Source organism: Dipodomys ordii, unplaced genomic scaffold, assembly GCF_000151885.1.
Source record: "Dipodomys ordii isolate 6190 unplaced genomic scaffold, Dord_2.0 Scaffold79, whole genome shotgun sequence".
Lineage (NCBI taxonomy): Eukaryota > Metazoa > Chordata > Mammalia > Rodentia > Heteromyidae > Dipodomys > Dipodomys ordii.
Genome location: NW_012267295.1, coordinates 2,711,691 through 2,723,998, shown reverse-complemented (window position 1 = coordinate 2,723,998; position 12,308 = coordinate 2,711,691). Strand labels below are relative to the sequence as shown.

The window sequence follows — 12,308 nt, the reverse complement described above, 5'->3', positions numbered from 1 at the left end:
CAGGAGTCTCACGGTCTCTCCTGCCCGGGCTGGCTTTGAACCGCGATCCTCAGATCTTAGCCTCCTGAGTAGCTAGGATTACAGGCGTGAGCCGCCAGCGCCTGGCACCTTTCCTGTTTTAAAGAAGCAAATCTTAGAACTTGAACTTAGTGGCTGGGTGTGTTCCCCCAGACCCCAGGGTTGCTGGCATTTCTCTGGCTTTTTATTGCAGCCGTATTTTTATTGGTTAGCCTCAGCGAGGAGCAGACTTCTGTGGACTAAGCCATCAGGGGAAGTTGGGCCGTCACCCACCCTGCCTCAGCACAGCTTCCGTGCAGAAGGGAGGGCTCTGCTCCTGCGCTGCTCCATGGATCCAGGGCCCCTTGGGGGCTCGGGGAGCCTCCCAGTCTACAACCCCTCAGCCCAGAGAAGCAATGTCCCTATGCCTCGTCCCACCCCCTCCTCCTACCCACCGCTGTCTTCCTCCCACAGCTGCAGGGGGCCGTGTGTACCCCGTGTCCGTGCCCTACTCCAGTGCCCAGAGCACCAGCAAGACCAGTGTCACCCTGTCCCTCGTCATGCCGTCCCAAGGCCAGATGGTCAACGGGGCCCACAGCGCTTCCACCCTGGATGAAGCCACCCCCACCCTCACCAAGTAAGCCAAGGCGCTGGGCTGTGCCCGCCATGCTGGACCTCTCCAGCCCCACCCCCACCCCTGGGGCAGCATAGATGGTTGCTGGTAAAGCTGGACCTGGGTGGCCCCGGAGGGCTGGAGGGGACAGTCCACCATCCGCTGGGTCAGGCCACATCCTTGCTGTGGACCTTGCTTTGTGCAGGTTCTCTTGTTCTTTTCTCCCATGTGGGAGTGTGTAGCCTAGGCTAGACCTCTCCATGGGCTCTGTGTTGGGGACCTCTGGGTCTGCCGGGGACCATTGCCCCTGCCATGCTTCTCCCACCACTGCTCCCCCAAGGGTCCATGCGGGTTTCAGCTTTAAAGGTTTGTCTAGTTTAGGGAGAGGGACATTCATGAAGTGGGGATGGGGTTGGGCAGGAGCGACGCCTCCCTATAGACCTGTGGGACAGGCCAGCACCCCGTGGGGGGCGGGAAGGGATCTGGTTTCCATATTACAGCCCTGCAGGGGTAACAGATCCCACACCCAGCCCATCAGGATGGAGCAGGCAGGATGTGGCCAATTAGAAGGGCCTTGTTTGCCTCGGCCTGCCCCGGGCCTGCCTTCTGCCTACAAGATCTGCTGCTAACATTGTGGCAGGAAGAGTCTGCCAGGCAGCCGGGAGTCCCAGAGCCACGGGCAGCTCGAGCAATCCTTGAACGGGGTCAGCCTGTCCTCTCCTCGCCCCACCCCCACCCCAGGAAGCCACCAGCTGCGTCCACACAGCTGATCACTGTGGCCCACGGAGGAGCTAGTGTCCTCCGCCTCACTCCCTGGGCCTCCAAGACCTCTGCCCTCCCCTAGCTAAGACAGGTCCCATGCGGGCCAGCCTGAGCTGGTGCTGTGCATGCTGGGAACAGGCAGGCAGCAGTTGTGCACCCAGTCCACAGGAGGCAGAAAGTTTCCTGGAATAGGGGTCCTGCCTGCCTGTGGTCCAAGGCTGAGACTGGAGTGGCTCAGAGCCTCAGTAGAACTTTCCCTAACAGAGGAAGGTCACCATGCATGGCTGCTCAGCCCTGACACCACGTGACTGTTCCATTTACCCTCTGTCAGCTTAAAGAGCCGCATATAGTCAGATAAATACCCTTTTTTTTTGGTGGGGGGGTTCCAGTCGTGGGCCTGAACTCTGGGCCTGGGCACTGTCCCTCAGCTCTTCAGCTCAAGGTTAGCGCTCTACCACTTGAGCCACAGCGCCACTTCTGGCTTTTTTTTCTGCTTATGTGGTGCTGAGAAATCGAACCCAGGGCCTCAGGCATGTAAGGCAAGCGCTCTACCACTGAGCCACCTTCCCAGCCCCCTGAAATACTCTTGAAGGCTTGGCATAGTGACACCTGCCTACAATCCCAGCACTCAGGCTGAAGCAGGAGGATCCTGAGTTCATGGCCACCTAGACAATATAGCGAGAATGCATTTGACAGCTTTTGTGTCCCTCAGAACATCTGGTTGGCTCTTACAGCCATCTTTGATAGGCAGGCCTGCAGCCCACCAGAGGTTGGGCTCTGTCTGCAGGCTGGGAGCTAAAGTGCCCTGCCTCAGTTGTCCCGCTGACTCCCTTCCCTCCTTCTGCAGCCAGAGCCCGACCCTGACCCTGCAGTCCACCAATACACACACGCAGAGCAGCAGCTCCAGCTCCGACGGGGGCCTCTTCCGCTCCCGGCCCGCCCACTCGCTCCCACCAGGCGAGGATGGCCGAGTGGAGCCCTACGTGGACTTTGCTGAGTTTTACCGCCTCTGGAGTGTGGACCATGGTGAACAGAGCGTGACGACAGCGCCATAGGCCTGGGCAAGGAGCGCAGTCTCGCCGGTCCCCGCGTGGGGTGCATGGGGACGGCCTGTGCTGGGGGCCGTGGACACCCCCACGTCGTGCACCAGGCTCTGGCCCATGGCACTGCGGGCTGTGGAGCTCACGGGTACAAACTTTGTGGCTGGTGTGCACCTGGCCACCACATAGGCTGGTGGCTGGGTTCGCTGGGCAGCCCCAGCCAGGACCGTAGCTGTCCCTCAGAGCAGGATCCAAGCATAGAAGCTGTGGCGACACAGTGGGACGGGGTCTTGCGGACCCACGGTGCCTCCAGCCGGATGGAATGCTTGCTCGAGGCCACCCCCAGAATAGCCCCTGGACACCGCTAGTACCCTTCATCTCTGACCGTGTCCCCCAGCCTCTCGGCTTGCGGTCCCCATGTCCCTGGGATGGCCACAGGAGCAGCTTAGGTGTGGCTGAAGAAGCACGAGGCTGGAGCCGCCAGAACAGAGCGCTGGTGGCTGGGCGTCCCCAGGGGCGCAGGAGGTGAGCTGCCCACCCAGCCGCTCTTCTGCCGGCCCTGCGCTGTGTCCTCCGTGGTGCTGCGGGGGAGCCCCAGTAGCGAGCGGCTGAGGGTGAGGTTGGACTGCTTCTGAGTGGCAGCCAGAGGTGACAGTCTGGGCTGGGGGCCTGGCTGAGAGAAAAGACTGGGCAGTGGCTGTGAGGGAAGAAGATCCTTGGAGTCCTGGCCAGAGCAAAGCCCAGGAAGACGAGGCTTTAGGGGTATGCATGATATTTCCAAATAGGGAGGGAGGGACGGGCCAGCCAGGCCCTGAGCTAGATCACTCGCAGGCTCCGCCTTGGTGGGGTCCACAGAGGAGGCAGCGGCCGCTGCCTGCCCTTGTCCAGAGCTCTAGCCTGTGGCCTTGGTGTGGTGTGTGGTTCACAGGTGCTGCCCTCCCTCCCCCCCCCCGGCCCCACAGTGAGGGCACAGCCGCAGGCAGGCAGGCCCCAGTGTTGTCCTTGCTGTCTGCAAAGCCAAAGGCCAGTTCCAGAGGCCCTGCCCGCTCTGGCCTGGAGTCTGTGTCCCTGCAGCAGAGCCTGCCCCACGCAGCACTGGGGACACTGCCACGGAAGAACAGAGAGAAAATGTGGATGACAGCCACCCGCCCTGGCTGCCCGCCCCTGGGAAGCCATCTCTGCTGGCCCGCAGATTTTGGGAACATGGGACTGTCTCAGGAATGTCTGGGGAATGCCTGGTGCTCTTACTCTAGAAATGGAATCATGTTTGTTGTTAATGCAATAAGGAAACACGTGGTGTTCTCCGCCATCCTGTCTCCTGTGTGCCTGGGAAGCCTCTGACTGCTGCTCGGTTGGGGAGTTAAAGAGCCAGCCTGGCCAGGGTGCTGAGATTTGAACCCAGGGCTTCTGGGGTGTCTGTACTTCCGTCCTGGCCATGGAGGGGGAACACAGGCCTACGAGGCTGCTACACCACCCCACCCCTAGATCTGGGCCTGAAGACAGCGGGGTGACTGCCCAGGGCTTGGGTCCCCAGGTCAGGGGCCCCCACCTCTCACCAGCCAGTTGGCTTTGTTTGGGTGAAGGATGTTCCCACAAATACTAGTGCACGCATGCCACTTCCTGCCCGTTGGGACAGAGCTCGGCCCTGTTCAAGAAGAGTTTGCGACAAGCAGAAGGCTGTGTGCTCAGGAACAAAGCCAAGCTCTGTCTGGTTAGAGGGTCCCCACGCTCCCGCCCCTTGGCTGAGCATAGGCCTCCCCCTGCAAAGCCTCCTTCAGAGCTGCCCCTCCTCAGCTCCCCCAGCCAAACCCTGGGTGTCCTGATGACCTAAGGTCAGCCTCGGCACCCTGCCACACCATTCTGTGAGTGACAGACAGGCTTCCATGGTGCTGGTCACAGGCGGCCACTGCCCAGGCCCTGGGCCTTCTCCATCCACTGCTCTGCCCTAGGTTTGTGGGGCTTTAGCATTACCTTGTAGTCTGTGTCCCCAGGCCATGGCCTGTCTCCTGGGGGCACATGGAGGACCCCACTTCCGGATGGGAAACACTGAGAGTCTGAGGATATAGAGAGCCAATGATGGAGACCACATAAGATGCCACTTGAGCCAGCACTGTGCCACAGACACCCCGCTGCCCCGCGCCCAGCTCTCTGACACACGGGGGGGGGGGGCAAGATGACTGACCCTGGGCAGGGGTCCTTCCCAGCCCCCAGCACCTCCCTCACTCGCTTTCCTGAGGCTGGCACAGATAACGGAAGGCTGCAGCTGGCCGGTGAGGACAGCCTGTCATCAGCACTCAGCCCAGGTTTGACCGAGGTACCGGCCTGCAGCAGACCAGATGGAGCCAGTCCCTTGGCACTGCTCCAGGGCTCAAGCAGGCGGGAGGGAGGCCTGGAACGTCCTCAGCCATCACCAGCCTGCCTCTGTTTTTGTCCCACCTGGAGAGGGAGACAGCCCTCCCCCCCCCCCCGAGACCCTTGTGGATGATATTCCCCCTGAAGGACACCCTCAGAGATGACAGAACCCCCTCCCCCAGGAGAGAACTCTCGTCCCCTGGGTCAGGCCTGTGGCGCCACCCTACCACCTCTGCTCACCCCTGGTGAGGTGCGTACTGCCGGGCTTGCTCCTTTCCCAGAGTGCTTTCTGTGACTGCAGGGTGTCTCTCACCCAGTGGACCTGGCCTCCAGATCAGCATCACGCCTCTGTGCCCCTCCCACAAATGAGTGGCTGTGGGACGCTGGCTCATCCAGCAGTCTTGCGTGTCGGAGTCCGCAGGGGTGGGAGGCAAAGGCCCCCCAAGCCCTGTCCATGTGCAGGCCAGCACCGGAATGAGACACAACATTAGCTAAGACCCCTTGCCTGCGTGCTGCGCCCACACTCAAGCCCATGGAGGCCCAGCCGGTGCTCAGCCAGGTCCCCTTTGGCTTCCATGAGACCCAGAGATGGGCAGTGGGTGTAATTCTTGCCTCCTCCCAGCAAAGCTCAGATGGAGGGCCTTGGCCAGGCTCCCAAGTGTTTCCTCTCACACACAGTCTCAGATTCTTCCTTCCAGTCCCCAGCTGTGAAACCAAACTAGAACATCTCCCTGCCAGTCCCCATGCGCGTGCCATGCGCATGCCCTTCCACTCAAAGGTGACGCCAGCCCCAGACAGACACTTGACATTTCCAGGAACCCGGGTGGCCTCGAGGACAGACTGTCTGGCAGCGGCGTTGAATGTTGGTGCGGGTTTGTGCGTTCTGTTGCTGCCCTCGGAGCTCCCTGGAGGGGCTGGAAGACCCAGGCTGTGTGGACCACTTGTCTGACCAAGTCTTCTCCTTGTTTTGAGTCACAGGGGGCCCTGGACAGCCCAGGCCTTTATTTTTGAATAAGAGACTTGTGTGGTCCAATCCATATAATTGCTGTGCTCATTATAACACAAAGGTAGCATTAGGTTATATGTTTTCCCCCAAAAGTAATGAGGCCCTCAGCACCACCTAAGCAGAAAAAGCCAGAAGTGGTGCTGTGGCTCAAGTGGTAGAGTGCTAGCCTTGAGCTGAAGAGCTGAGGGACAAGGCCCAGGCTCAGAGTTCAGGTCCCACAACCAACACCCATACACACACACACACACACAAGCATCATGTTATCCCTGGGAACCCCAGACTGCAGAGACCAGATGATCTTTTTGTTGTTGGTAGTGGTGATCAGGAGGCTTGAACTCTGGGCCTGGGCTCTGTCCCTGAGTTCTTCAACTCAAGGCAAGCACTTCACCACTTAAGCCACAGCACCACTTCCAGTTTTCTGGTGGTTTATTGGCGATGAGAGTCTCACGGATGTTCCTGCCCGGGCTGGCTTTGAACCACGATCCTCAGATCGCAGCCTCCTTAGTAGCTAGGATCACAGGCGTGAGCTACCAGTACCCGGCCAGCCCAAGTGATCATAATCAAATGTTTCTGCTATGAGCCGTGTGCCTAGCCCACGTCATGGAGCCAGGCTAGTGACCAGGAGATGGTCAGCCTAGTGTCAGAAGGGCGGCCTCACAGCCCGCCACGAATGTTGGAAGGGGCTGTCTGTGGGTGGTGAGGAGCCTTCTGCCATCTGGGCCATGAGCACCTGCTTACCAGCTGAGTTGTAGGGAGAGATCTCTGCTAGTCCCAGCCTGGCTATCCAGCCCAGCCCTTTTGCAATGAAGAAGGAGTAGTTACAAGTTTTTGGTTTTAGCAGTGTTAGAGTTTGATCTCAGGCTTTTAACTTGTTAGTAGGCCCTCTACTGTTGGACTCATGCCTCTAGCCCTTGATTTGGTCTACTATTTTTGCTTGGGCTGGTCTGAACTACCATCATTCTATTTGTGATTCCCGTCATAGTTGGCATGACAGGTGTGTGCCTGTGCCACCACATCAAGCTTTTGCTGTTGAGATAGGATCTCTCTCATGCACTTTTTACCTGAGCTGACCTTAAGCTGTCATCCTCCAGATCGCAGCCTCCCAGCAAGCTAGGAATACATGCATGAGCTATAGCACTCATATAAACAGCTGTTATCTGATGGTCTTTGTGAGATGCTTAGACTGATACAAATTATGTCTTCATAGCCGGAAGTATAAGCTTTGCATGTAATTTTGCACATTTTCCAAAAACTATATATTGGAAACATGTTTCTGTGTTATTGGGGGAAAAAAACTTGAATATAACAACAATATAAAGAATGTATCAAGGGGCTGGGAAGTTGGCTCAGTGGGAGAGTGCTTGCCTCACACACATGAAGCCCTGGGTTCGATTCCTCAGCATCACATAAGCAGAAAAAATCTGGAAGTGGTGCTGTGGCTCAAGTGGTAGAGCACTAGCCTTGAGCTGAAGAGCTGAGGTACAGTGCCCCAGTCCCAGAGTTCAGGCCCCATGACCAACAAAAAAAAAAGAATGTATCAAGCTGGGCACTGGTGGCTCATACCAATAATCCTAGCTACTCAGGAGGCAGAGATCTGAGGATCCTGGTTCAAAGCCAGACCAGACAGGAAAGTATGTGAGACTCTTACCTCCAATTAACCACCAAAAAAACAGAAGTGAAGCGTGGCTCAAGGTGGTAGAGCACTAGCCTTGAGCAAAAGAGCTCAGGGACAGCACCCAGGCCCTGAGTTCAAGCCCCATGACTGACAAAAGAATGTGTCACAGTTTACCTTACAATTTCCCTGATACTGAGACTCTTCAGATTACTTTAAATTTTTTACTGTTGCAGATTACAGAAAGGTTTTATAGACATCCGTGCCTCTGTGTGTGTGTGTGTGCGCGCGCACGCACACATGGGTGCCAAGGCTTGAACTCTGGGTCTTTGTACTCCTGCCTGGGCTTTTGTTTTTCCTCAAGGCTGGCACTCTACCTCTTCAGCCTCATCTCTACTTCCAGCTTTTTGCTGGTTAATTAGAGATAAGAGTCTCACAGACTTCCCTGCCTAGGCTGGCTTCAAACAGAGATCCTCAGATCTCAGCCTCCTGAGTAGCTCAGGTTACAGTCACCGTACCCAGCTTGTCCCACAGCTGTTGGCATGGGTGGCTGGAGTCTCCTGTTCTCCAGCCCTTCCTGACTTGGTGCTCCTGCAAGTTTGATGTCCAGATGTCCCCAGGTGGCCTTAGACAAGGCCCATGAGTCACTCTGCTCCCCATCTCATCAAACAAAGGTTTATGGCTCAGCTTTTTGTAAACACAGAAACAAAAAGCCTTGCACTGAATGACTTCTAACTCTGTGCCAGGCAAGTAGCTGATTCATAATATTTAATCAAGCCCCAGTCCGGAGCAGGGAGACTACACTGCAGTGTGAGTGTGACCCTGCACTGTAGTCTTACATGTCCCCAAGGACTCGGTGCTGCATGCACTGGTCCTGGCTCTGGGTCTTGATCTACCTAGCAGCTTCGCAAGGCCCTGGGCACGTCCAGCCTCTCCCTGAGCCCTGCCTGTTTCCTCACAGATAAGGCGGGATGACTGGAACTCAGTAACCACCGGAGATCCGCCCAATTCTTATTCTTTTTATTTTATTTTTTTGTCGGTTGTGGGACTTGAATCTGGGCCTGGGCACTCCCTCAGCTCTTAAGCTCAAGATAAGCACTCTACCACTTGAGCCACAGCGCCACTTCTGGTTTTCTGGTGGTTTATTGGAGATAAGAGTCTCACGGCCTTTCCTGCCAGGGCTGGCTTTGAACTGAGATCCTCAGATCTCAGCCTGCTGAGTAGCTAGGATTACAGGGGTGAGCCACTGATGCCCAGCTAATTCTTATTATTACTTTTGTTGTTGTTGGTCTGGGGGCTTGAACTCAGCTCTTCAGCTCAAGGCAAGTACTCTACCACTTGAGCCACAGTGCCACTTCTGGTTCTCTGGTGGTTAACTGGAGATAAAATTTTCACAGAGGGCTGGGAAGGTGGCTCAGTGGTAGAGCGCTTGCCTTGCATGCATGCATGAGGCCCTGGGTTCCATTCCTCAGCACCACATAAACAGAAAAAGCCAGAAGTGGCACTGTGGCTCAAGTGGTAGAGCGCTAGCCTTGAGCTGAAGAGCTGAGGGACAGTGCCCAGGCCCAGAGTTCAGGCCCCATGACCAAAAAAAAAAAAAAGAGCTCACAGATTTTCTTGCCTGGGCTGGCTTTGAACCACAATCCTGAGTACCTAGGGTTGCAAGTGTGAGCCACCAGCGCCTGGCTAGACAAGAGTCAGCTATGTAACATGAGTTGGCCTGGAACTTGTGAACCTTCAAGTCTCTGCCTTCCCAGGGCTGTGATTATAGACTTGCACTACCATGCATGGTGTTCTGATCCATACCTCTGAAACCAGAATCATTTGGGAACACATGAGCCTTTCCAAGCCCCAAGCCCCACACTTCTTGTGGTAGCATGCAGAAGTGTGCAGGGTGCCCAGAAATCTTGCCACAAAGCAGGATTGTGTTACAGGGAAGGCAGGCCAGCCCTCTGGATGTGTCTCTGCAGCCAGGCCAATGAGAGAGTGGTATGGTAGCCTGGAAACTACCTTTCAGGAAGAGGTGAAGGAAGCTGGGAGAAGGAGGTTCAGGGAACTGCCAAGCTCCCATGGGTAAAAAAACCGGCTTGCTCTGACGGGCCCCAGGTGTGGATTCTAGTATTTCTAGCAGCCAGATCTGTCCTGAGAGAGTGAGTGCCAGTCAGGAGACACAGTGTGCAAACAGAGTGGCATGTGGACAGGGCTGGAGATGCTGACATGGAGGACCAGTGTGAGGCACGAGACCATGTCTGAGCAGATCTACAGTGTCGGAGTGTGCACAGATTCAAGATCAGCGGCTGAGTTTGGGTGCTGCCAGCTGGGGCCTCCCCTTTGTGGATGTTGCTCCTGTGGCCTTTTCTGTGGGCAACTCCAGGTGTGTGCACGTGTGTGCGCATGCACACCCGTTCTGGAACTTGAACTCAGGTCCTGGACATTGTCCCTGAGCTGCTTTTTGCTGAAGGCTAGTGCTCTAGCTCTACTTGTGGCTTTTTCTGAGTAGTTTATTGGAGATAAAGAGTCTGGCAAACTTTTCTACCCGCACTGGCTTCCAGCCATGATCCTCAGATCTCAGCCTCCCTAGAATTACAAGCGTGAGCCACTGCCATCTAGTTGCAAGTCCGGATTTGAATTTTTCTCTTCTAGTTCCAGGCACTGGCCTGGCTCAACAGCCTTGACTCCAGACCAGGCTTTCCCGCAGCGCTCGGTGTATTTAATATTCCACAGTCATGGAATGGTCGAGGTGATTGCTCGCCTGTCACAGGCCACTTCTGCACCACGAGCAAAGCCAGGCTGGATGGTCCTGAGTGGCTTGCAGGCCAGGCCCCTCCACGCCTCCCTGTGCCCTCCACCTGCCCTGTGAGGACCGACAGGGAACTGAACTGATAGGCCAGGTGCCGAAGGCTGCTGGGCAGGCCTGTGAGTCACCCCTCTGGGCCCGCACCCCCTCTGCCCTGCAGGGAACCTTTCCCAAAGCACATGCTGAGCTGGGGGCGGAAGAGCCTATCAAAGCAGGAGCTTGGCCTCACCCTGACTCGCCCTGCCCACTGCACTGCGGTCCTGCTGCAGAATGTGGTCCTGTGAGTTTGTGGGGAGTGTCCAGCAGGGCTTGGAGGGTGCAAGGGTGTGTCCTGGGCATATACATGAGCTGTCTGAGTGTGCAAGGGTGAGTGCCTGCATGGACTGCGGGGTGCTCTGTGTGTACCCTGAAGGCCTGAAGCTTATGTGCATGTGTGCATATGGAGGTGCTGGGAAGAAGGTTCTGGAAGGAAGAAGGTTCTAGAGGGAAGAAAGCAGTTGGGATCCCTGGTATGACTTAGGTGGCTGGCCTTGGCATCCAGCCCTTTCCGAGGTGAAACTGTCTGTGATCAGCCTCGGCCTGCACCCCCTCTCCCCACATCCCCCACCTTCTGCCTATGGCCAGTGCTCTCCCCCCACCCGACCCCAGGCTCCCCCTTCTGCTCATGCTGTTCCCACAGCCTGGGTGCTATTCCCCTCTAATGAGGCGTCTAAATCTATTCTGACCTTCAAGGCCTAGTGAAGATACTGTCGGCCACTCCCAGGGCTCGCAGGCAGACTGCCTCTGCCCCTGTCTTCTCAGCTTCTTGCCCTCTGGTCCTCTTGTCTCAGGCCCTCCTGGGAGAATATTCCATCCCCACTACAGTCTGGCATCCAGGGCCCAGCACATAGTAGGGCTTGGCACATAGTAGGTCCTCAATAAAGGAATGGGCTTAACCTGCCCATTACCACCCTTCCTTCCTTCCTTCCTTCTTTCCTTCCTTCTTCCTCCCTCCCTCCTTCCCTTCCCTCCCTCCCTTTCTTCCTTCCTTCCTTCCTTTCTTCCTTCCTTCCTTCCATTTTGTTCATTGTGGGGCTTGAACTATGGACATGGATGCTCTCCCTGAGTTCTTTCAATCAAGGTGAGCACTCTACCACTTTGAGCCTCAGCACCAGTTCTGATTTTCTGGTAGTTAATTGGAGATAAGAGTCTCATGGGAACTTTCCTGTTCAGGCTGTCTTTTTTTTTTTTTTTGGGTCCGGTCGTGGAGCCTGAACTCTGGGCCTGGGTGCTGTCTCTCACCTTCTTCAGCTCAAGGCTAGCGCTCTACCATTTGAGCCACAGCACCACTTCCGGCTTTTTTTTTTCGTTTTGCTTATGTGGTGCTGAGGAATCGAACCCAGGGCCTCAGGCATGCAAGGCAAGCGCTCTACCACTGAGCTACCTTCCCAGCCCCTCCAGGCTGTCTTTGAACCTCAATCTTCTGATAAATCTCAGCCTCCTGAGCTAGGATTATAAGCCTGAGCCACCAGTGCATTTTCCCTTGAGGGGAAAGGGGGAGGGATGGAAGGGGAAGGGGGAGGGGAGACCTGGTCCCTAAGGGCCTCTGGCTGGCTCTGGAGTCACAGATCTGGTTTGAATCCTGGTTCTGCCCCTCAGCCTCTCAGTGCAGCTCCATGCTGAATGGCGAGAGGCCCAGATAAGTGAGCAGCACAGGGCCCACAGAAGACTGGACGGACACTGGGCTACTTGGCAGGCGCACTGGGTGGCTCCGGCCCTGTGGGGCGAGGTGAGGTGTTCCAGCACACGGGCTGGCTGTTCTCTCTCAGGGCTCTCGCCAGCTACCTCTCTCCCTACAGTGGGCACTTCCTGATGAGGGCATCTCCCCAAAAGCATACATACACAGGCCAGGGAGGGGTGTCTGAGGCTCCTTCCTGGGCAGCCGTGTTTACTGAGACTGTGTCATGCACTGGGCTATGCCGGGTGAAGGTTTAAATCAACAGCAAAGGTCCCTACCCTCCTTGCAGGGGTGTGCTAGGGGAGACTCGCAAACAGGCAATAGAGAGGGTGGGTATGGTGGTGCATGCCTGGAATCCCAGCCCTGGGGGAGATTGAGGCAGGAGGATCACAAGATCCAGACCAGCGGGGGG

General features: G+C 56.5%; 1 protein-coding gene across 1 annotated transcript in view; it reads left to right on the top strand.

Annotated features, from left to right (window-relative positions):
• Positions 1-3,721, top strand: part of Tab1 (TGF-beta activated kinase 1/MAP3K7 binding protein 1) — a 53,424-nt gene extending 49,703 nt beyond the window's left edge. The window contains exons 9-10 of the mRNA XM_013024787.1: positions 472-634; positions 2,220-3,721. Of these exons, the coding sequence (XP_012880241.1) occupies positions 472-634; positions 2,220-2,427 (371 nt within the window). The 3' untranslated portion in view covers positions 2,428-3,721. The remainder of the gene's footprint in view (positions 1-471; positions 635-2,219) is intronic.
• Positions 3,722-12,308: the final 8,587 nt, after the last annotated feature.